The sequence below is a fragment of the Alternaria ventricosa genome, assembly GCF_023758065.1.
Source record: "Alternaria ventricosa strain BMP 2768 chromosome Unknown scaffold_2, whole genome shotgun sequence".
Classification (NCBI taxonomy): domain Eukaryota; kingdom Fungi; phylum Ascomycota; class Dothideomycetes; order Pleosporales; family Pleosporaceae; genus Alternaria; species Alternaria ventricosa.
The window spans coordinates 1329175-1353177 of NW_026055682.1; the positions used below are offsets into that span (position 1 = coordinate 1329175).

General features: G+C 54.0%; 7 protein-coding genes across 7 annotated transcripts; 4 read left to right on the forward strand and 3 right to left on the reverse strand.

Moving 5' to 3' along the window:
- Positions 1-358: 358 nt before the first annotated feature.
- Positions 359-2102, forward strand: J4E93_001437 (uncharacterized protein; the record flags this gene model as incomplete). The annotated part of the gene is made up of 2 exons (XM_049339388.1): positions 359-818; positions 1141-2102. The coding sequence occupies 2 exons, from the start codon at positions 359-361 to the stop codon at positions 2100-2102; spliced, it is 1422 nt and encodes a 473-aa protein (XP_049203345.1).
- Positions 2103-2291: 189 nt separating this feature from the next.
- Positions 2292-3107, reverse strand: J4E93_001438 (uncharacterized protein; the record flags this gene model as incomplete). The annotated part of the gene is made up of 3 exons (XM_049339389.1): positions 2292-2575; positions 2635-2904; positions 2966-3107. 3 exons carry the CDS (start codon positions 3105-3107, stop codon positions 2292-2294), a joined length of 696 nt encoding a protein of 231 aa, XP_049203346.1.
- Positions 3108-3885: 778 nt separating this feature from the next.
- J4E93_001439 (uncharacterized protein) lies at positions 3886-5403 on the reverse strand (the record flags this gene model as incomplete). Its single annotated transcript, XM_049339390.1, has 1 exon — positions 3886-5403. The coding sequence occupies one exon, from the start codon at positions 5401-5403 to the stop codon at positions 3886-3888; it is 1518 nt and encodes a 505-aa protein (XP_049203347.1).
- A 2589-nt stretch (positions 5404-7992) lies between these two features.
- J4E93_001440 (uncharacterized protein) lies at positions 7993-11222 on the forward strand (the record flags this gene model as incomplete). Its single annotated transcript, XM_049339391.1, has 6 exons — positions 7993-8650; positions 8721-8800; positions 8845-9130; positions 9180-9397; positions 9449-9576; positions 10193-11222. 6 exons carry the CDS (start codon positions 7993-7995, stop codon positions 11220-11222), a joined length of 2400 nt encoding a protein of 799 aa, XP_049203348.1.
- Positions 11223-11484: 262 nt separating this feature from the next.
- On the forward strand, positions 11485-15359 carry J4E93_001441 (uncharacterized protein; the record flags this gene model as incomplete). Its single annotated transcript, XM_049339392.1, has 4 exons — positions 11485-11676; positions 11722-11809; positions 11862-14636; positions 14686-15359. The coding sequence occupies 4 exons, from the start codon at positions 11485-11487 to the stop codon at positions 15357-15359; spliced, it is 3729 nt and encodes a 1242-aa protein (XP_049203349.1).
- A 492-nt stretch (positions 15360-15851) lies between these two features.
- J4E93_001442 (uncharacterized protein) lies at positions 15852-17527 on the forward strand (the record flags this gene model as incomplete). The annotated part of the gene is made up of 2 exons (XM_049339393.1): positions 15852-17219; positions 17273-17527. The coding sequence occupies 2 exons, from the start codon at positions 15852-15854 to the stop codon at positions 17525-17527; spliced, it is 1623 nt and encodes a 540-aa protein (XP_049203350.1).
- A 204-nt stretch (positions 17528-17731) lies between these two features.
- On the reverse strand, positions 17732-18772 carry J4E93_001443 (uncharacterized protein; the record flags this gene model as incomplete). The annotated part of the gene is made up of 1 exon (XM_049339394.1): positions 17732-18772. The coding sequence occupies one exon, from the start codon at positions 18770-18772 to the stop codon at positions 17732-17734; it is 1041 nt and encodes a 346-aa protein (XP_049203351.1).
- Positions 18773-24003: the final 5231 nt, after the last annotated feature.

Consider the following 24003-nt stretch of genomic DNA (forward strand, 5'->3'; position numbering starts at 1 on the left):
GTGGCTGTGAGGATGGAGCTGACGCGCTCCCAGACTTGGCTCACTCCACAACCGCAGGGCTAGCCGCCTCGAGATCAGCGCCAATTCAACTCGGCCTTGGTACGCGGAGCATTATTTCACGTTACGTCGCGATAAGGTTCGTGTGATATGCATGCGGCAGCGTGTCTAGTAAGGCCGGCCGCATGCACGGCAGGCGATGGCATCCGAACCGAGCTGTAAAAGAAATACGGTATGGCAACAATGCGCCTGTTCCATGTGGCGCATCCAGCGGAAGCGGCGATCGCCTTAGCGCCATGGCGATCAGCTTATTTTGTCACCGCCTCAGGGTCCGACTCTCTACATCTATTCCTGTATCGCCATGTTTTCCTTATTCGCCAGCGAGAAGCCGCAGCCCAAAGCCGCCGAGGTTGCCATCCAGAGGGTTTCCAACATCACCGCCACCCAGCTCTCCCGCTTCGAGCGCCTTCCCAAGGTCCAGCGCTATGCCATCATAGGCGCTGCCTCTGTTGGCGGACTATCCATCCTATGGGCTTTGACTTCATCTTCAAAGTCTGCCAGACGGCCTCCGATTCCTTCTCCCAGGGATTCCCTGCTACCGGACCTGTCTCCCGAGGATGCTGCAGAACTTCCATACCATCCAGCTGCACTGCCCGGAGCCCGCGATGTCGATTCACCCTGGGGTACTATCCGCGTGTATGAGTTCGGCCCCAGAGATGGAGAAAAAGTTTTGCTCATCCATGGCATCTCGACCCCGAGCATTGCCTTGACTGACCTGGCACACAAGCTGGTTGGCAGGGGACGACGTGTCATGCTTTTTGGTGGGTCCTCCTTGCTGTCACTGCTAGTCTTTTGCCCCATCACTTTCCTCCTCGCTGTTTCAAAGCCGTGAAACCAAACACCGTCTTCCTGAACATATAGAAGATGGTTTTTCTGTGCAGCTTCTATGATCGCCACATCTGCATGCCCCACGTTGAACCGGGCGTAGGACTGTGTCATGGGGTTCCTTGCTTTGCCCGTTTCGGCAAGCGGCCCGCCAGCCCTACCAACGGTGAACCACGTGCACTGCAGATGCGATTACCGAACTGCATCGTGAACAGTCCGTGCTATGCTACAAAATAATCATACTAACAATATCAACAGACCTGTTTGGTCGCGGTTACTCTGATGGCCCTAACCCGGACACAACCAACTATGATTCCAACCTCTTCACCAGCCAAATCTTGCTCGCTCTACAATCTTCGCCTATCCACTGGTCGGTTTTCACCATAGTCGGCTACTCTCTAGGCGGCGCCATCGCTGCAGACTTCACATCGTACTTCCCCTCGCTGGTCCGCGGGCTCGTCCTCGTTGCTCCTGGTGGTCTCATCCGCAAGAACCGCATCTCCATTTCCAGCAAAATACTGTACAACAGCTCTTGGATGCCTGAATGGATGGTGTGCAAGCTGGTCGCGAGCAAATTGTGGACCGGTCGCAAGGTAGTAGAGAGCGATCCTGAAGCGGTAGAGAATGCCGAAACCACCACGGCTGCGAGCGAAGGAGACAAGACATTCCTGAGCAGCAATCAAATGCTCCTGCCCGGGAACCCGCACTCTACCGTGTCTTCCGTTGTAGATTGGCAGATACAAAACCACAAGGGCTTCGTACCAGCCTTTATATCGACTATCCGCCACGCGCCCATCCACAGCCAACAAGAGCGTTGGGCCGTCATCCGCGAGAACATCGAGAACCGCGCTGGCCCACTAAAGGAAGTCTGGCTCATCCTCGGCGAAACGGATCCCGTTATCAACGCCGACGAAGTCACCGAGGACGCAAGAGAAGTGTTGGGTGAAGAAAACGTCAGGGTCAAGGTACTTGACGGTGTAGGCCACGAAGTCGCCATCGAGCGGGCAGATGACATTGTCAGGGCCGTAAGAAGGGTTGGTAGTAAGCCCGAGGAGGTTAGGGAGGTACAGGAGGTAGCGCCTGAGGTGCCTGAAAAGGACCCGAAGCCCGAGAAGCCCGAGAAGGCTGAGAAAGAAAAGAAGGATAAGAAGGATAAGGAGAAGAAGAGCTCGAGTCGGAGGAAGCACGGAAGCTCACACGCTGGCTCTAGCGCGAAATAGGACTGAAGCCCAGTATTGAGATGGTTTACGAGGCCAAAGAATGTACAAGAATATACAATAAGAACAATTTCACAACGCTTACATGCGACTCGGATTCCTCAAAGCTAAAAGTATGTGACATTGAAGTTTCATTCTCAAGTATATACACGAAACCAAATCCTCTCCATCTCTCCCTCACCTTTCGCCCATCTAACCACTCCACACAGCGGGGCCAGGAGGAGTGTAGCTAGTAGGAACAGGGTAGTAGATGTTGAGCTGAATGCCCTTGTCGTCCGCCTTGTAAGCACCCGGGAAAGCAACCTTGGGTCCCGGAGTACCGTTGCCACCGTTCTCAACCTTCAACTGCGCGCACGAGATGTAGAACTGCGCACCACCGATGGTGGACGCAGAGTGCACAGCAATGTGCTCAACGCGCATGAGGTATTCGCCGGAAGGGAGGGATTTGGGGAGCGTGACGTCGACTTCTTGCTTGCCTGTGAAATGATCATGTTAGTGGGATGTTCGTTGAGGAGGGAAAGAGGAGGAAACATACCGTTGCTCGGCCAGTTCATCTGACCACCAGAAAAGGTAGCGCCCTGGCTGAAGATCTTGAACCACACATCGCCGCTTCCGTCCCAGGTAGCAGCAGTCTTGCCCTCGGGGACCTTGGCGAGGTAGAATTGAAGAGGACCCGGGTGCGAGATGCTGGATGCGGCTGTGAAGCCGACGGAGTCGCCGGCGTTGACGGTGTAGGTCTTTGAGCCTGTGCCGGGGGAGAGTTCGTAGCAACGGATGGCATCGGCGGTTACGTCTGTTGTGGGACCTGTGGAGGTGTTAGATGAGTGTTTGGAAGGGCAGTGATGGGTATGGATTGGGAGTCGTACCGTTGGATTGGTAGTTGGCGGTCTTGCGGACGTATTGCCACAGACCAGTCTTCTGGCCCTTAACGACGAGCTCGGGGAAGGTGTAGTGAGCGCTGGCCGTGCTGGCGACAGCGAGAAGGGTGGTGAGGACGGAGCACTTCATGGTTGGTTACTGTGAAGAAGATGTGATGATGGGTATCTTGATGTCTATACGAAGTACCAAAGCCCCCTCTATATATACAACCATCCTGATGGCTTGGTGGAGCCGTCACACATCCAGGTTTCTTTATATTGCAGTACTATGCGCCCCAGACTCAGGCGTGTGGTACTTCATTTTTTCGCCGCCTTGCGCACGAGTAGGTCGATAATGTTCCGGCGGGTAAAAGAGATGGTAGGCGATGGGGCGTTGCCGAACCGAGGTGTTGAAACGCGAGACCCAGTACAATTAATTCATGGGAAACATATGGATGTTTAGATGAGGTTAGTGGCGCTAATGTCTAGTCATTGGTCGGCAAGCAACGTCCCCCTGTCCGGTAGTCGAAACACATGACCCGCGTCCGATATTGCGACAGCGGCTTTGCCATCCTGGTAGATTGAATGGCGTCTTTAGTTGCACCACAAGCGTACGTTCGATTCGAGGCGACTACTCGAAGCGATGCACAGTGGCTGCTAGAATATATTGATCGTGTGGGTTGCAGTATCGTGGCGGCATGGAAGGACTTGAAGAAAACCCGGGACGAAGATGCGAAACACTATGGACATGAAGCTTGTTTTCGTTAAATCCGATCGCGACCTTCTAGATGCGTGATAACGACATATGATACAGTGGGGTATGGAAACATGTACCTGTTGATCGAGCGATCGTCAACGGGTGAGCGGGAACGGTGAATGTGCTTGCCTGACAGCGAGCATGCAATGTGGGTCTCCCAGGTACGCCAATCTCATGCGTTTCGTCTGCTCTCGACGAGGGCCAATTGCTTCTGTTCCTCTGCTTCAAATTCGCCGGCTTCGTAGTACAGATCCTCTTCGTCAATGTCGGCATAGCCGAAAATGCTGCGGTAAATACGTTCTCCAAGTCCCTTCTTCTGGGCCATGGCGAGCACCATGACGATGGGAAGGTGCCAGATGCTAGCCCAGAACAGACCTCTAGCAGTTCCCTTCTGTCCCTCGGCCTTCCAGAACTGCCAGGCTTTGAGTGCCATCCAGCCGTTGACGACGCTGCTCGTGGCTACGTAGCTCCAGTCGGTCACGCCGCAGTATGACAGACCGATGCAAACAGGGAACATCAGAATAGAGTATCGCAGTGCGACTCGTCCATTCATTCCAGGGTTCACCCAAGCTGTCATGCGGTAGCCCGCGTTCTTGTATTCGTCGCGGATAGCCCAGCTCAACGCGTTGAAGTGGGGGAACTGCCAGGCGTACAAGAGCGCAGCGCACAGCCATCCACCAGCTGAACCCTCACCGAACAGCAGTTCTTCCCAAGTTCCATCATGGGCGTACTGACTCGCTGCAGCCGTCCAACCCATGAGCGGCGGAATACCTCCCACGATTGCGCCAACCCATGTGTTCAGTATATGCATGCGCTTCATGGGTGTGTACACGCCCGCATATAGAAAGATGTTGGCGGCGCCAAGAAACGCGGTCGTGGGGTTGACACCGTAGTAGAGGGCGCCGGTGCCAAACACCCCGCATGCGACAGCGAAGATGATGGCGCCTCGTGGGCTTATGAGCTTCCGGACGAGAGGCCTGTTGCGCGTACGACTCATCTTGGCATCGTGCGCGGGCTCCATAATCATGTTGAAGGCATTCGCGGACGCCGAGCACAACGCCGTGCCCGATGTGAGGAAGAAGAGTGTAAGGGTCGAGAGGGAAGGAGTGGCTGTCGCTGCCGGGGCAAGCAGACCGGGCACGGGGTATAGCGAGTATGCGGCGGTCGCAGTGAGGACGACAAGGAAGGAGAGGCGCGGTTTCGAGAGCGAGAGGTATGTAGTCATCATGCGCTTGAGCGACTGCTGCGGGAGGCTCGAGGATATGTGTGCGAGTTTCGATGACGCATCGTGTGGTATTGGATATGCCGCCTCCGAATTCTCTACTGCCTGCTCTTTTGCTTTCTTCCGCCGCCTATGCGGTAACACTTCTTCTGTGCTCGTTGTGCCATCCTCCTTCGCCGCTTGCTGCCCGCTTGCATTCGCCGATTTGATGGACAGAATCGAGCTCTGTAACTCTGGCCCTGACCTCCAGAATGTGTCCTTTAGTAGTGGGTTCGCTCGGAAGTAGTCCTTTCCGAAAGCAGTACCGCGTCGTCCGGCTACTATGGCGTCGTCTCTATATGACGGGTTGAAAGAAATCGGTCTCCGGGACTGCAGCGGCACTTTTGCGAGTCTGCGCCAACATCGTGGACATAGTGTGTTCGTATTCCGCACTGCAATTGGCCGCGGCAGTATTGGTCGAAAGCTCATGGCGGCATGAGGTTGAGCTCCAGCGGGCAGTCGACTTGAGAGCGATAACTTTTGGATTGCACCTGCCAAGAGCCGAGGCGCGCTAGCCATTCAGACATCCCGCATTTCTACTCCACACTCACCCCGTCTCCTTCTCAGCCTCACCACGTCTTGATAAGCGACAACCGTCAGCACTTATCTGCGCTCGTCACCGGAAATCGCAAGGCTGCAAAAAAAAAAAATTGAGTCGCTTTTTTGCAATAATCCGACCAGGCATCAGCGGACTGGCATGGAGCTCTTCCGAGCTGGAGGCGATGCCGAATAGCACAGCAGCTACAATACGCGATGCCTCGGATGCTCCATGATATGATTACGCCGCAAACATGTAGGCAAAGTTCAGCATAGGGCCCTAGAACCAAGTCAACTCTTGAGTAATCCTGGAATCGGATCGGAGCTTCACACCATTTTGCCATGCACGTCCAACTGTTCGATGCAGACCCGTATAACATCGTTCGTACCCGTCCTAGCCGCATTGCTGCCCCCGGCTTGTAGATGCAGCATGGCCCCCACACGTTCAGCTCAAAACTGTCAACACAATTCCGTGTAACTTGCATGGGCCCGACAGCCAATGGATGGTCGTCAGCCTGCAGCAAAGCGGCGAGGCTATGTAATACCTGGAGAAGAGCATGAAAGAGGCTGTGTAAGCCACAAGGCTACGTGCTCTGATTTCTATTGCCAGCGCATCGCTCCCCGCGTCCGCTGAACTGTCGTTCGCATCGTCTACGTTCAAATGGATCCTATTAGCATCATCGCGTCGGCGATCACCATCGGTGCAAGCGCAGCCCAACTTTCGCTTGCTCTCTCCAGCGTAGTCCAGACACTTAAAAATGCACCTGCAGAGATAGCGGATATCGGTAGGCAGTCTGCTCCGCTTTCAGCGCATAACATACTCAATTAAACTAGCCGATGAGATATCTCTACTTGCTGGAAGTCTGCAGACTCTTGGAGAGATCCTTGGTACTCACCAGAATCTATGCAAGCCGGCATTCTTCGCAAATACTCGCGCTATCATATCGAGATACGAAGGTGTCGCTGCGGAGATACGACTGCTAATTAATCAACGACGAAGCTTGGTGAGGCTCAAGTGGCTGTCAAACAAGGTGAAAGCGAAGGGTCTTTTGAAGAAGATCGAGGGAATCAAGACGCTATTGGTTCTGGAGCTAAGTGTGATCCGCCTCGCTGGAGAAGAGGCTAATCGGCCGTAAGCATTATCAATGTTGTCTTCGAAGATTTGTGGTCACTCACGTAATCAGATCTCCCAACTTCGACTCGAACGGTCAAAGCCATGGTAGACCAGGATTCAATCGGTTCCGTAGGATTGTGGAAAGCGCTGTTCAGGCGGGCAGGCACGTTGTAGAGAGTGCACAGCAGGAAGACGAAAAGCTCGAGGCAGGCACGGAACGACACTCCTCGGCTGAAATAGACCTATGGAAGAGCGCTTCTTCGGACACTGCGCCCTGGCTCTTTCAGATGGTATTTAGCGCTGGCGACACAAGCCCCCCGCCTCCATACCCACAAACACGTCAACTCCACCAAGCATCCGTGGTTGATGAAAGCGTTGAAACAGCCACAAGAAGTAGCCACATACCTTCTTCTGAGCCTGTCACGGTACCTACGAGGCGGCCTTCGAGTCCAGATGAGAAGGCTATGATCTTGTGGAGCAGACAGACAGAACCCGATCTAGTAGTAAATCGACTGCTCTCCTCATGGACCACGCTTTCGCCCAACCAAATTAGTCTCAGCTCAACTCGTCAACACGGTGTTGAGGGTGTTGTTGAGGATGATGCCTGGAGGGAAGACATTCTGAGAAAATTGGAGGAAGCAAAGATGGATGATGACGTATCTCTGGACGAGTGGGAAGAGGAGAATGAGCCCGTCGGGTCCGACGACGAAGCATTCAAGAGTGCCGAGGAAGACAGCACGTTCGATGCAAATGCACCTCCGTACAACTTCCGCCGCAACACCCAACAAGCTCGTGCGAGGAGCGCAGGGACGTCTAGCTTCAGTCCGCATGATCGTTATGCATACGGATCGTCGCCAGTCTACAACGATCCCCCGTCGCCCAGGCGAAAGCCTGGTGAACAACATGTGACCTTTGGAAAATCTTCAACCAGTCGTCCACGTCGACGTGGATCTAAAGAAAGGAAGCCTAGCGTGAAGCCGCCACGCGCAGAGGCTGGAACCAGACGGCCTTCGTCCAGAGTTCGCACGATTCATAGTGATCAAACGGATGTAGCTTTCAATGCCCCAAACCATGACTGGGTCAACATTCGCGATCCTCAAAAGGAACCCAGATCGGGGTATTCGAATCCCTTCAGGCCTGGTCACATTCCGCCCCTCGTCAATTATGCATACAGTCCGCCATGGCAGGAGACACCACACGTGCCACCACCTCCCGAGCCGCCGAGACAGGCATATGCATCTGATTCATACCCAAAATACCCTTCAAGTCATCAGCCAGTCGTTGAATCTTCACCGCCGTCTCCTGCTCAAGCTCCAGCTCTACCGATGCCTCCTCCTCCACCCCCGCCACCTGCTCCACCCGTGGAGATGCAAACAAGAACGGCCGAGGATGAGGCCAGAGAGAACGCAGTTCTTGCTCGGGTAGAGACACTACTCCAGAAGCGCAATCAAGAACCCCGCATTGAGTACGAAGACTCACCGTTTTCGAAACTGGCGAAGATATTCAAGGAGCAAGAAGTCCAAAGCGAACGGGAACGAGCCAATGCAACAGCTGAGGTGTACATGAAGCAGATGCAGGATGCCCATGAAAAGGACGAGGCGAAAATGAAACAACTCGAAAATCTGGTAGCAGCTCAAAGGGCAGAGCAAAAGCGCATGGAAGTCATGTGGGAGGAAGAAAGGAAGAGCATGGAAGTAAAAGCCGCCAAACATGCTCGAGAAGTGAGAGACCTGGCAGCGAAAGAAATTGCAGCGGCACAGTTGGCCAAAGAAACAGCTCAAACAGCTCTCAATGCTGAGAGGCTGGAAGCCGAGAGAGAGGCACGAAGAAAAGCTGACGCCATGGTCATAGCGGAAAGACAACGAACCGACGAAGTCCACAGGTTGCAATTGCAGCGCTACGAAGAGCTACTTCGTGAGATACAAGAGCAGCAGCTGAACTCAGAGCAAGACAGCAACCAGACTATAAGACGGACTCGCGTTGCGGAGGGCAATCGCAGTGAGGACGTAACAGAATATGCGACAAGTAGAGGAGCTCCACTTGCGACATCATCTTCCACCTCGTTCTTGGAGAGTTTCACGCGCTTCTATATGAGGCCGAGCCATCACAACCACGCTCATAGAACTTCCCGTCGAGACAGCTTTCACAGCTGCGCGGCCTCAATACATGCTTCTCGTACTTCGTTGGGGAGCACAAAGACTTTGGACAGTATTCCACAGTGTCAGCAGTTGATCGTCTTCCCCGCCAAAGCCGACAGACGCTCCCAGAGGATGGGTGAACTACAGAGATCGCTAGCTGGTTTTGGCATCGAGTCTGCCTTTGAAGACGTCGAAGACGCGCATCCACTCCACAACCGTCAACTTATACAGTATGAATACGACAACACGAATGTTCAGGTTGTCAAGAGTACTATATTCTGGGAATCACCCGCGCTCAAACTAGGAAGCGAGCTTCTGCTGACTATGAGGCAAGCCGGATGGAGACCGAGTTACACTCGCATATCAGGTAATGATTCCTTGCTAAAGTCTGGTACCAATGTGCTAACACTGTCTAGAGAAAGGTCAGACTCACTATCTCGGAAGCCAACCGGTACATACTTACTTCTTCGACCCTGATTACGAACCCCAGTTCTGCCTATCTGAGACAGCACCAGGCAAAGAGTCGATCACTATTCAGAAAGCTCTCCTGGATGAGTATGCGCTGATCGAGATGGGCTTCGAATTCCAAGTCAACGACATGGGATTATATATCCTCGACGGCAGTCTGTCATATGTAAGGAACTTGAATACTTGCTAGTACAAAGTTCATACTGATGCTTTGTAGAACGACATCGAGAATCTGATTGAACGGTCGTTCCTCATAAGGGAAAACAACTATCGGCGACTACACCGACAGCTACAATGGCATTTCGATAAAGACCCTGAATTACCCTTGAGTGCCTACCCGGCAACGTATGCGCCATCAGTGCACTCCGTACCTTCCGTGTACTCGGGTGAGAACTCCACTGTCTGCGACGACACAGATACAGAGAGGCGAGGCAAGAAGAGTCCAAGTTCCGCTGCCTCGGATGCGGATCATTCAGATATTGGAGATGTCAACAACTTCCTTGTTCCCCGATTTGAGGTATCGAGAAGGTCATCAGTGCCGTCTTCCGTGGCTTCACGGACTTCGAAATCCACGAATCCATATCGAAAATACATGAATGCGGCGGAGGATATCGGAGTCGATAGTGTGTCTAGGTCATCTCGTTCTCCAAGCCACTTTGACTGAGGATGTATGTGTAGATATCAAGCTAGACGCAAGAAGAAGTGTATGAAAAGGTGCGACTTCTCTAGATAAAAGGGCTTGTTGTTCCTCGCTGCCCTTGCGACCATTAAGCTCTCTGCTCTGATGCAGTTGCGATCATCGTCAATCTGTTGTATACACACATTTGACTACTTATATCTGCATCTATCCTGTGTAGCTCGCAAAGTGTCTTCGCGCCGTGAGTATTTGCGGAGGTGTTCTCCCGCTAGCCCATGACGCAATCGGCATCCCGAGAATCGGTATCATTCCGAGGCAACACAGAAAACTTCATAAGCATCGCGCCTTCTACACGCTCCTTTATCAATTTCGCACCCTATCTTCCACGCGCATTCTGTACATGCGCTTCAAACACTTCCTCGCCCTCTCAGACCCACGTCTTTACACGCTCGCCAACTTCCGCGTCCGCTCCCATTGGCGCACCATGGCCGCCGCTCCGCCCCCAGATCGCCCGATAAAGCTACTCATGCTCCATGGCTACACACAATCAGGGTCACTATTCCAGGCCAAGACTGGTGCACTGCGCAAAACACTACAGAAAGCCTTTCCCAAGGGCATCGAGCTCGTATACCCTACTGCGCCGATACGATTAACACCCGCCGACGAATCGTTCCTAGCAGGAAATACAAGTAAAGATGGCGAGGGTAAAGATGCAAAAGACGGAGAGGAGCAAGAAATTGATGCATGGGCGTGGTGGAGGCGGAAAGGCACAGGAGAGCCATACACTTACGAAGGCATGGAGCAAGGGTTGGAGCGCATCGCAAGCGTGTTGAAAGAACAAGGTCCTTTTGACGGTGTCGTGGGTTTCTCACAGGGAGGAGCAGCGGCAGCTATGGTCGCGAGTTTGCTCGAGCCAGGCCGTCGCGCCGCCTTTGAGAAGCTGTACCCTGAGGGCGGCATGAGGTTCCCAGAGTCTTTCGAAGAGGACACTGGGTACATGGAGGGCACAATACATCCGCCACTGAAGTTCGCGGTCAGTTATAGTGGTTTCGCAGCGCGTGGGAAGAACCCTTATCACGCGTTCTATGAGCCTAAGATCAAGACACCGATGCTACATTTCTTGGGAACGCAGGATGTCGTGGTTGAGGAGGCGCGGAGTCTGGCATTGGTCCAGGCTTGCGAACATAGCGAGGAGAAGTACGTTGTGTATCACCCTGGGGGTCACTTTCTACCAAGCACGCAGAAGGCCAGCGTCAATGCGTTGATTGGGTTCATCAAAGAAGTCTTGCACGAACAGCAGGGTGGTGGCAAGAAGGAAGAGGAAAGTGTTGAGGATATGGATGTGCCGTTTTAAAGTTGAGGGCCGACAGATTCAAGCGTCATGAGAGCATTGATATCTATATAGAAGCGAGGCGTTCAGGTAGACTACTAGTAGACGATAGACCAAGAATGGAACATGCAGCTCTTAATGCAATGCACGACGCGGGCAGCGCTGTCACAAGACCAGGCGAATGCGCACGGACCCCCTACCCCATTGTTTGGGTTGGCGCCTTCCATGTTTACATGAGCGCTGTCATCCCGAACACCACCACCACATACCAAATCGCGACTCCACTATGGCGCAAGCAGGCAAAGAGAACATTGCTGACGGCCTCATCGCGAATGGCTCCTTCAAGGCGTCTACGCAGCCTCTGAAGAAAGCAGCATTATCACCAAAGAAAAAGACGCGTAGTAAGAGTATCGGCCCTGGAGGTCTGGGGGAATTGGAAGCGCCTCCTCTCAAGGAGAGTTTCGGAAACCGCAGAAAAGTATGCTTGTACACGCGATTGTAAAAATTAATGCTGACCAAATAGTCTGCGTTTATCCCCGCCGTCAAGTCCATTCTAGCCTCAAACGATGAAGATGAGAAGAAGCGGCGCGAAGCGCGCCGCAAGTCCCTGGGTACGTGTTTCGGGCGTGAAATCGACCTGTAGGTTGACTAACAATTATTTAGCAAGGCGACGCGTGTCTTTCGCCCCAGAAGCCACTCTACACACATGGGACGTAGTCGAGTACATGCGCGATGCGACCACGTCGTCCGCCTCATCGGAGGCCACACGCAGAGCCTCGAACGTCTCACAAGCATCCACACCGGCATCGCCTGCCCCTCCATCGGACCCCGCCGAACCCCCGTCTACACCACCAGAACAAGCCGAAGAGCCTCAACCAGAGCCTAGTTCGTCACCTGAGAGCCAACGCGCGCAACACCAAAAGAAGAACCGTCGGAGTTCAGGCATACCGCCGATGAACTTCAACAACCCCGACGACGTCTACTCTTCAAGCCCGCTAAGTGGGGACAATGCTTCGCCTGGTGGAAACGATGACGGGAGCAGCGACTCTGAGGATATGGATATCGACGATGCCACAGAAAGTCTAGGAGTTTCACCTGATGTTGAGGACTCATCGCAGAGCAGCGCTCGACTGGATGCTGCGCTGCGCGAGGCTGCAAACTTGGCAGGCACCCAGAAGCTGGATTTCGACGAGGATGACGGAGACATGAGCATGGAGATCGCGCAAGATGAAGTCACCGCATCTTTCAAGCCCTGGGCAAAGAAGAGCTTCGTTGCACAATATGACAAGGAGAATGCAAGCCCTCTTTTCTCCCCGGCACGCACTGTAGCAGGCGAGGACGACGACATGAGTATGGACATTACGCGCGCAGTAGGCCGCATCGTACCTCCGCCACCACAACAAAAGCAGCCGGAGCAACAGCAACAACAGCGCGCAGACGCAGCGAGCTCAGATGTCGACGACGATGACATGACCATGGACCTTACTATGCCACTTGGAAGCATACAGGCGATGGCGGCATCTTACAAACCAGCGAACAGGAGGAAGAGTCTTAAGAGGAGGGTCTCACTGCTCGAGGAAAACCAAGGCAGCCCTGCAAAGCGCACTGCAAGCCGGCGTACCAGTTTGCGACAGCGTCGACAATCCGAAGAACACGGCGAAGAAGACGCTACCATGGACCTCACAATGGCAATTGGAGCGATTAAGAAAGCGCCACAGCCGGAGCCAGCTAGACGTGCTAGTGTTGGAAGCGTCGCTGATGATGCGACGATGGACTTCACATTGGCAGTGGGCAGCATTAAGAATGGCAAACATCAAGCACAGGAAGACCAGGAAGAGGAGGTTGAAGATGAAGACCTTTCCATGGAGTTCACAAAAATCGTTGGACCTGGTATTAGGCGTGCCGGCAGCTCAACAACGACGCCACAAACACCCGTAGACGACATACCCGCTTCAGCAACCAAGACACCGACACCGCGAAAGTCGCCGAAGAAGTCGCCTGGGCGAAGAGGGAGCTCCATTCTGGGGGCCGAGACCGAATCAGCGCCTCAGGTCCTGCAAGACAACACTCCCAGTACGACGGGCGATGTGGCATATCCCACCCTTGACCCTGGTACGCCAGAAATCGTCAGGCAGAAGGATATTGAGGAAGTCGAGCCTTCGCCGTTTGTGCGCCGGACTCCGCTGAGTGCGACCAAAGAGAAGGAAGCTGTTGCGACCCCTTCAAACCCTACGCCGCAGAGGACACCCATGATGATTCCTGAGGACCCGATTGCAGCTACGATACTTGACCGACGACGTTCGTCCTTGTCTGCTGTACAATTCAGCCCTCTGAATGCACCACGCCAGGAGCCTACACTCAAAAGCACAGCACTTCTGAGCAATAGTATCAAGCTGTTATCTACCCCACGAAAGCAGACATTAATGTCACCAGTGAAGAAAGGGATGACGCCCAAGAAGTCACAGACTCCTCAAAAGCAGCCAACGCCAAAGCAGCCGACACCGACACCCAAGAAGGCGACTCCTAGGCAAAGCGTGAGCCCAATGAAGCGCGTCGCTTTTGGTGAAGAGCCAGAGGAAGAGACTAACGATGACGGTGATGTGGCAGAAGACATGTCGGAAGTTGAACGAATCTCGTTACAAGACTTCCTCGACATGACCAAGATTCGCTTCATGGATCTTAGTACGACCAAGCGACGCCATACTGCTGCTCCTTCCGCTTTTCATGATGTGGAAGTAGAGGAGAAGGAAGAATCTCTGGATCGCTACGTTGTGGCTGGAGCGTGCACCTTGCCTGAGTACGAACTGTATCAGCATGCATGCCACGAGATGAAGAAGTACATCTCGGACGGTCGCCACTTCGTCCGTACAATGGAGGCCAACGTACTAGAAGAGAATCCACTGCTGTTCAGCGAGTACCTCACTGCACCCCCGGATCAGCGCGCTGTCATGGACAATCAGTTCAAGAACCTCAAGACAAATGCGCGCCTCGAGGCCCGTGGAGAGTGGTATACATGGCGAAGCACGCTGCTGCACGATCTCAAAGCTGGTCTCCTCCACACCATGGACGGTTTCAACCACGACGAATCCACACTAATCAAACAGGAGCGCCTTCTTGACGAGACATTGCCTCCTCTAGTTGAGAAGAAGGAACGTCTGTTCACTGAGTGTAAGCAACTACAGCAGCGTCATGATGAACTCAACAGCTGTGACCGGGAAGAGCTTGAGCAGACGAGAGAGAAGCTTACTGCTACTGATGCCGAGTTGGAAGAGAAGAAGCTGCTTCTTGCCCAGCTGCAACAAGAGCTTGCCGACAAGGAGACACGCATCGAGGCAGCTAAGGACCGCAAAGTAGAATGCATCCAAGAGATCAAAGCAGCGGAACGTGTACGAGAGGAATGCCGCGGCTGGTCTACAAGCGAAGTCAGCAGTCTGAGAGGTATGTAATGCTCATTCCCTGAATGCGAACTACACTAACAGCACACTAGCGAAACTCACTGCTCTTGAACAAGCCTACGGATGGAGCATAACATCCGCTTCCTCTAACAGCATCACGATGACACACATGAACGACCTTGAACTTTATTTCGTACCTTCTGCTTTCGCCACCGGCTCCAACACACCCAACGGATCCATCTCGCTGGCCTACATCGGTGATTCAGCAACGCCACATCCTCGTGCGTTGACGACAAGCAAGCGCTTCTTCCTCCAGCTTATCCGCGCGCACCTTCATGGTATCCCTCAGTCGCAGACCCGTATTTCCTCGCTCCTCTCTCTTGTCAAGAATAGCTGGGCTACCGCTATTGCAGTCGCCGAGGGCGTCCGTTGGCTTGAGCACAGCTACATCACCGAAGAGTTCATCCTCTCGGACGAGCGCATGGCAATCTCTGCAAACATGTTGTTGCCGAGCCTTCAAACAAAGGTCAAGGCTACCTTTGAAGTCGGTGTTAGTCTAGGCAAGGAGGGCATCGAGACCGACGTCAATATGAGAGCTGAGGTTGTCTATGGTGAGAAATATGGCGAGGAGAAGATGGGTGCGTTCTTGCGCGACTTCTGTGGGAACGAGATCAAAGGAGAAAGGGAAATGTCTGTCTGGGCAGACGGCATGATGGATCTTGCTGCAAGGTTGAAGAAGACCGGAAGGAAGGGCGAGAGGAAGTAGGCCTGACGCGTGCCAGTTGGCATTATGATGATTACGACTTAGCTTATGGATCACGACGGCGTTTAGAGTAAGATAGCTTAAGCTTCACCTGGGAAATGCATTCTTCAGTAATCTTCAATCATCGCTTCTTGAACATGAGGTTATTCGAGTGTCGCGACACCCACCATGCCACATCTGCTCTAGTCATATCAGCCGGAGAAACTCATGATCGACGCCATACGGAACATCTCCAGCGTCGAGCCTAGCCCAATTCCCGCCGCAAATGCTCGGCACAAAATATACCGAATGTCGCGACTCATGGACGTCTGTTGTTGACGTTCAGTCCATGCTATCCTGGTTTTAGCCGTCCCCGCAATCCGGGCGCCGGGAATGAGTTGCTGTAATTTGCGGAGAAGGGGCTAATATGGCATTAGACTGGTATCTCCAATTCTGTATATGTACATGCAACCGCACTTTTAAGATCGTGAGTTTCGTCAAAAGACATTGGTTGCGATGTTACTCTCCGTCGCTTCTGTGGTCCTCGCCTTCGTGGCAGGCGGTACATCCGTTTCTGCATCACCAACCCAGTATCCCCATCAAAATGCATCTAATCCCATTGTCCATCTCGACTACGGTACCTTCCGCGGCGCATCATCTTCCCAGTACAACCTTACATACTACCGTAAAATCCCCTTCGCAGCGTCCACAGCAGGCGAGAACCGATTTCGCGCGCCTCAACCTCCACTCCCCATCACCAATGGCACATACGACACCGACCAAGCCTTCGACATGTGCCCTCAGCGCACCGTGAACGGCTCAGAAGACTGCCTCTACCTCGGCCTCTACTCCCGACCCTGGACCAAAAAGCAAGACCTGCGACCCGTCCTCCTAACCTTCTACGGCGGCGGCTTCATCCGCGGCAGCGCCAGCTTCAGCATCCCGCCCTCAGGCTACCCCGTGCTCAACGTCTCCTCCTCCAACGACTACATAGTCGTGTACTCCAACTACCGTACCAACGTCTTCGGCTTCCTGCCAGGCTCGAAGATCGCCGAGCATCCGGATGTCGATCTCAACCCCGGTCTACTGGATCAGCAGGCTGCGTTGAAGTGGATACAAAAGTATATCCACCATTTTGGCGGCGATAAACGGAACGTGACGATCTGGGGTCAGTCAGCGGGCGGTGGCAGTGTCGTTGCACAGACGATCGCTACGGGCAATCGAAGGAAGGGATTATTCACGAAAGCGTTGGCGAGTAGTCCGTTTTGGCCGAAGACGTACCGGTACGATAGCGCGTGGGCGGAGGATCTGTACAGTCAGACGCTGAGCGATGTTGGCTGTGCGGGTGTGGAAGATGAGATTAGGTGTTTGAAAGAGGTGGATGTGCAGAAACTGAGGGATAGTGCGTTAAGGTTGAGTACGAGTCAGCAGTATACTACTGCTTCTTTTACGTATGGACCGGTGATTGACGATGGGTTTCTTACGGAGGAGTTGAGTAGTGTGGTGGAGAAGGGCAGGCTTAACGCGGAGATGGTGTTGACGAGTTATAATTTGCATGAGGGGGAGAACTTTATTCCACCTGGGTTTGCGAATGCCAAGACGGGGAGCGATGGTTTTAACGCGTCGGCGACGTCTTTCGATGGGTGGTTGAGGGGTTTTCTGCCGGACTTCACGGATGGAGATCGGGAGGAGGTAAAGAGGTTGTATCCGGCGGTGGGTACGGCGGAGGAAATTAGCTGGAACTCGACGTATATTCGCGCTGGATTGTTGTACCGCGACCTCGTACTGGCATGTCCGTCGTATTGGCTTTCGAAGAAGGCAGAGAAGGGGTGGTTGGTCGAGTACACTATCTCGCCGGCTAAACATGCGAGTGATGTGCAATATGTAAGTTATCTACTGTCTCTGTCGTATTGATGCCGGGTACTGACTTTGTTTAGTGGAATACGATCGGTTCAATCCAGCAAACAGATGCTCTGACTTACCAAGGATATGCTGGTGCCATGGGTTCATTCATTCAGACTGGCGATCCGAATGCGCACAAGGTGACGAATTCGAGCATACCAGGCGTGCCGGATGTGGAAGAGGGAAAACAATTCCTGGTTACTGCGAGTGGGCTACGACAAGGAGGCATCGACCTGCTAGAGGAGAGGTGTAAGTACTGGGCTGGTGTATCTCAGAGGGTTCCCGTGTGAGCAACATCATGTAGAGGTAGTGGTGTGGTATACGTCAGGCGTACACGAAAAATCAAATTTCAAACTATCATACAGCCCCCAGGAGGTCCTCCATCCTCACCACAGCGACACCGCTCTACCTCCCCAGCCCGCGTATCCGCCCGACATACCTATACCGTCTCCCTCGCCCTCGGTTTGACCTTTGAAGGTCCCCACGGACTAGGGCTAGTCATCATGTAGGATGAACTTGTTCCTGTGGAACACACCCATCATCATCGCGCGGTTCGCCGCTCCAGTCGCCCCAAAGGCGAAGAATTCGTGACAGTATGGCAGCTTCCAGAAATTGCCCATTGGCATCGCTACACCCTGGAGCCCTTGCGGGTACTCCTTCAGGTGGTGCTCCCGCTCCACAATGAAGATATATTCGTCTTCGTCGTGGTCGAAGACAATGTGGATGTCTTGATCGAACTTGAAGAGGTTTTCAAGAACGATGAGCATGAGCTCGGCGGGCAGGTCGGTCATCAATCTCGAAGCGATGTTCGAATTTGCGGGCCAGTCGGGGATGTCCTGGTATCCGATCTGGCCAAGATCGTACCATGGGGCGAAGATCTTGTTCTCCTGTCCGGGCCGCATGGTGAATTGGGTTTTGCCACGGAAATCCATCCCGGTGACAGGGAAGTCCTGGTCGAAATTGTCTTGTACTTTGAAGACATATTCATCGATCTTGTCCTGTCTTTCATGGAATCGGTAGCCCCACCATATGCAGTCAGAAATGTCCCTCTCCGTGAGAACGACCGTCTCAGATCGCAGCATTATTGTCGCCAAATCCTGGGCGGCGGTGAGTCGGACTCCTCCACTCGACCACTCGGAGTGTAGTCGAGTACCTCTGGTGAGGATTTCGCGGAGGAAACGGGGAGCTGCGAAGGCCTTGTAGACGATTCCTCGGAGGTCTCTCCACTTCTCGACCTCCTGTCTCCCTGACGAGGTATGTGCCCAGAAGACGAAATGGGCTTCGGTCAAGGTCGCGGGGTCGTATACCCTGGGGGCGGGAACGTCGTAGTATGGATCCTCATACATCTCCTTGATGTACGCTTTAGCCATGCGGACGACCGCGTCCCTGCTATCAAACTCGTCCCAGTTTTCGCTCTTCAGCATCTTGATGATGAACTCTCCATACTGCGAAGCGAAGTGATCGCGCGCGCCCTCTGACGGGAACCAGTACTCGCGGCTTGCCCAGGGCGGAAGGAGGGAGGATGCTTGTGACATTGTGTATGACTTGCGACTTGCTGATAGACGCTGTGTGTGTGTGGTATGAAAAGATGAGAAGATGTGGTGGCAGGTCTGTACAGTCTGAATTTTTGGGAGCGCGGGGATGTGAGTGTGCGGTCAAAGCTATCGTTGGGGAAAGGCGAGAAATTGCATACAAACAAAGGCCTTGGGCGCGCTGGGACCACCACACCATACATGTCCTCGGGCAGCAACGACACAACGACAGGACTAGGAGAGCTTGCCGCATACGTAGCAGCAGAGGTGTATATCCAGTGTCTTCTCAAGCTCTCCAAGCACCTGCGATGTGTACGGTGACTGTCGGCTCTTGGTGCGAAGACACATGTCAGCTCCTCAGCTCCTGAGTCTCACAGGATTGAGCCTCTTGTACATGCATGAAATGCCTGAGACTGCTATATGCTCTGACGCAAGGCTGCCAATATCCCATCGTAGGATCTAAGCTGTACCAGAACATCGAGGAGTGGCCCGCTCCACGATGCCAATGGGTTGGCCTCAGGTGCTTGAAGAATCGTCTAGACTTTGGCAGAAAACTGAGTCGGCAGTGCACCGCTCCTTGCACACCTGCGTCGCCGCGTTGCCGAAAAGAGTAATTTGCAATACGCCGGGCGATCGTAATGGTCGGTCGCTGGTATCGAACTCTTGAGCCTAAAAAATTGCAAAAAAATGGTTTCTTCTCTTTGCTTTGAGCGTGTCATCCTAGTGCAGGGGCCATGCTAAGCTTCTCTGTATCGTTTCAAAATGCCAGATGCCCGAAGGCGAAGTAACTGGAAAATAGTAGACTTATATATCCAGGGCATTGTTGTGGTGAAGGGCTTGGTGGGCTGGAGGTCGAAATCCCATGTGTGCGGACCGTGCGTGGCAATCTCCTTACGAGCAACATCATGGTGACCAGAGGATGCGATTCAGAAAACATGCTGAGTCCCTGAGGTGGTTCGTCGTGCCGCTGCTGCTGATAGAATTCCACGAGGATGAAGGAAGAAAGATGGGATGAAGTTCGAGATGGCGCGCGAATCATGTCGGAAGCCATGCCTCAACGGGGAAGGGCGAAGTTTACGTCAGTGCATTTTCGACGTCGTTGCATGCCTTAGAGGTGGCATTTCCATCATTATCGCATCAAGATCCATCTGTTTGAGGCTTGAGAACTCTCGTCGCGGTGTTGCAGCTTGCGTCAAAGATGCATATGCGCCTCCTGAAGGCCTTCAAGGCCCCCACGCCTTACGGCGACGCGGAGACTGCACGCAAGCAGTTCTTTCGCCCATAGCAGCAGCAGCAGCATGCAAGCGAGCGAAGTGCCCACGTTCGGCCGCTGATAATTACAGATGCATCAAGCGTATGCTCATAGTACGGCCTTCTCGGGGGTGAGAAAGGGCGACTCTGCTCCCTCCTCGCTCGTCCGCCGCTGTCTTGCTCATCGCGCTCTCACGAGACACGCGTTGGTGGTCTGCTATGCATGCAGCCAGTGTGGTCTGCTGTCTTGCAGTGCTCGCTCATTCGCATCGATGTTCGCGGCGCCGCTAAACGACAGCTTCGTGGCTTCCCTCATCGCCGCTGCAATTTCCCCCCCACCAACGACATCCACACCACCGCTTTCACGGCCACGACAGCATCATCTACAAGCAGTCGGCTCTCTGCTGGTACGTCTTCGCGAGACCGTCGATCTGATGCTCGAGGTAGCAAATTCCCGCCCGTTCACAGGCCGCCGCAGCTTCGTTCGGATGCCCGCCGCAGACACAGGACTCTACAATCCCCGCGCCACCGCCACGACGATCATACAAGGCAGAGGAGGCCTGAAAAGGGTGACTTGGACATTGAAGAGCTCCCCAGTCCATTTGCAGCACCAGCCGCAAGTTGCGACATCGATAGCGGCGGCGGACAGAGTCCCTAAGGCATCTCCGCGGCCATGACACCACCAGCGACACCACCAGAGCGATCAAGGTCAAGAGAGCTGGTTTCCAGCGACTGCGAATGATGGCAGCTTCCCTTTACTTGCGGCTAGAATGCTCTCGCGAGTCTGACATACAGCTACCCGTCTTCGCCTCTACCTCCTCTCTACCACGTCGAGCAAACCATCATACGCACCCCACCTATCGATCGCGCAACCAGCTTTCGACTGGGCCTTCATCCTATCGGCAGCAGGTGATGACAGTGATAGCAACATCGATGTGTGGTCGCATTGCAACGCCTCGAGCGAAGAGTCTGCCCCCGCGGCGGACTACCGACGACACGGCGAGGAGCTCGCTTTCGATGTACACCCCTCAGTTGGGATCACGGTCGACCTTTACCATGATACGGTGGTAATGCGGGCAGGCTCAGCGCTGGTCGTCTCTTACTTGCGACTTCAGCGCGATGTCTGTACCGCCTCTCCAGACAGGCCCGCCGCATGCGCCGCGACAACTCCCACCCCATGCAAAGACGGCATCCACTACTACCACAAGGAGTCCGGGATACACCTGAAGCTCGCAGTACCTTAATGGGAAGCCGGCGGTATGATCTATGATCTGCGCCCCTCGTCAAGACTGCGTGGATCGAGCATCGACACCCACGCAATACGACAGGTCCCCTTGTTCTACTCGATACCGTAGCGGAGGTCGAATGCTGTGACCGCCAGCCAAGAGCGCGCGCGAACGGCACTGCCGCGAACGACGATGACAAGATACCTCCGGACGGCCACGGTAGACCCAGGGTTTTGATGCTGATGAACCAAGGTCAGAGTATGAGGCCAGCAGTAAGAACACCAGGAGGATGTCTTCAACCCCGGACATTGCAAGAACAAGCGTTCATCTGCTTGACTGCTCAGGCTAGCAACAACGTCTGGCGTTGTGTCGGGCCACTGGTCGATCTGATCGGACCGGCCATGTACAACAGCAGCATGGCACGTCCGCCAAGGCTGCAAGCTTCTCTCAGTGCCGGTATCTAGGAATGTCGGATCGCCCCGTCTAATGATCAGCTGAGAGGATTCTTCGCGTTCTTGGTCTCGACGATGGGTCTTTTAGCCTTCCGACGATGACAGTTGGTATCTGGATCTCGTCGTCGACGAGATGGCCAATCATGTGTGCCTTCCCGGTCATGAACGTCCACAGCCATGCTTGACAACGGTCTTCTCACTCTCAAGCGCCAGCGAGGGTACTTGCGAGGTCTAGTGCGTCCGTGCAAGGAGATGGTCCGCAAGACATACAGGAGTTGACAATCTTCGTCATGGATGATAGATGATTGTGAAGTAATGTCCTTCTATCTGTCGCCAGGGATACCATGTCAAGCAAGAGATGGATGAAGACGGGTCATCAACGTCAACGGGACGTTGGGGTCGACAGCGGAATGTTCCAGGACAGGCCGACCGACAGCGGCCTTCATCCTAAATCCCAGTATGGAATTGCGCCAAGTTCTGCTGTAACGCAGCTCCGGAGGATACAGCAAACATCATCGACAAACTTCAACGAAGTCTCCATCGTGTTGCCTTTTATCGAGGCCGGTTGTGTCGAGTCCACTCAGATTTGCCCAACCCTGTACGCCTGGGTGATGTTCATAGGCAGGCAACGCGACGCCGCCCAAGCTTGGATTTGAGATGCGTCGCCGCGGGTTGAGGGTATCCCATACTCGAAATCACCCGGTCTGTCGCCAGGCTTAGCATACGCCGCCGCCGCTTGTCTACTTCGTTCAGGTCGAGCAGGCTGATGACCGGTATCCTAAGGGGCTTGGCTTGGTCGTCTACCCTCGTCCCAGTCGTCCATAGGCGATGTCCTCGAGATCATCTCAGCGCTCTGTATTCCTCAACCGGTTTATGTCTCAATGTTAAGACGCGACATTGTGGTCGTTGTAGCCATGTCGCTTCGTCAGAGCCGATCGGTCGAGGGTTTGTCGTGTAGTCTGGCTCCCTTCGATGAGCTGCGAAGGCGAAAGTCCATTGCATTGCAAGGTCTTTGATGATTCATTGTTCGAGGCGCTGCTTCGTTGTCCGTGCAGACATGCTGGTGGGGCGCTACTGGCGACTCGGGCTTCGGGTGTTTCTTGCTCGGAGAGGCGCTGCGATATGAGGAGAAGGACAATCGTCTGAGTCTCTAAGCACTGCCGCAGAAGCAGAGAAGATGGTTCCCGAGCTTGCTGTTCCTGCCTCGCTTGATGCCCGCTCGTTGCTCTCAGGATGTTTCCAGGCGCGGCCCCCGAGGGGAGGTAAAGGCGGCCGCCTCATACCCACACGTTCCTCTCTGCGAATTGCCTGAAGGTCTCCGTCAAGCCACTTCATTGCGTTACCCTGTCGTCGCCGCCGGTATAGACAGTTGTCGGGCGCTGCGGGGATGCCTTCGGGGATGCGATAAAGTCGTTGAGCAGACACCTCCGCTTCGATGGCAAGGCTCCAGGGGTCATGCGGCTCGCGAGGAAGGAGGCCATGTTGCGCAAAGGCTGCTCGATGGTGTTGCTGTCTAGGCGCGCCCGTCGTGCGATGGTACTGCTGTCACAAGAGGTCCGCTGTTAAGGGAGCGCTTCCAGCGGCCTGGCCAGTCTCGAAGTCAGCGAGAGCAAGGCTCTTGAGACCTGCTCCAGCATCATAAGAGCTTATCTGCGGTGGTCAGTAGCTCTGCCGTTGTCGGGTTGGTGGTGCTGGTTGCGGTGATCGTGGTGGTCTGGAGATGGTGTTGAGGCCGCGGAGGAGACCAAAGCCAGCGCCAGGCTCAACACCATGGCCACAGAGGCGGCAAAGGACAAGAACATGATCTGGAAGTACCTCGCATTGTGAAAGCCTTGTCCCTCAATAGGAGCTCCGCAGCAGCGCCGCAGTGATTCTTCATCGACATTGAGGAGTTACAGCTTGCGGTCTGTTGTTGGTCGAGGCAAAGGGTTGTTGTGGTCTGCGAGGATCATCATGAGATTTCAGAATCGCTTCACAACAAGCATTGAGGCGCTGCAAGCTTGCTGCAATGCTGCACGGCCCTTTGCAAGCTCATGATTTCAGGTGGCCAACCCCTAAGTGCTGCCAATGAACATCAGACATTGCATTGAGCCTTTGCAATGGGTCTTAGCATCAGTCGAGTCCATCTCAGATGCATTACTGGACTCAGAGAGCTCAAGACCTCATACTCTATGGGACATGAAGTGCTCATGAGCTCCTGGATGCTCGTCGAGGCATGGGAGTAGAAAGGAGACGCTGGCAAGGGAGTCACACGCCTGCTGACACGTCCCATTGCTGTTGCCGTTGCCAGGGCCAAAGGCCAAAC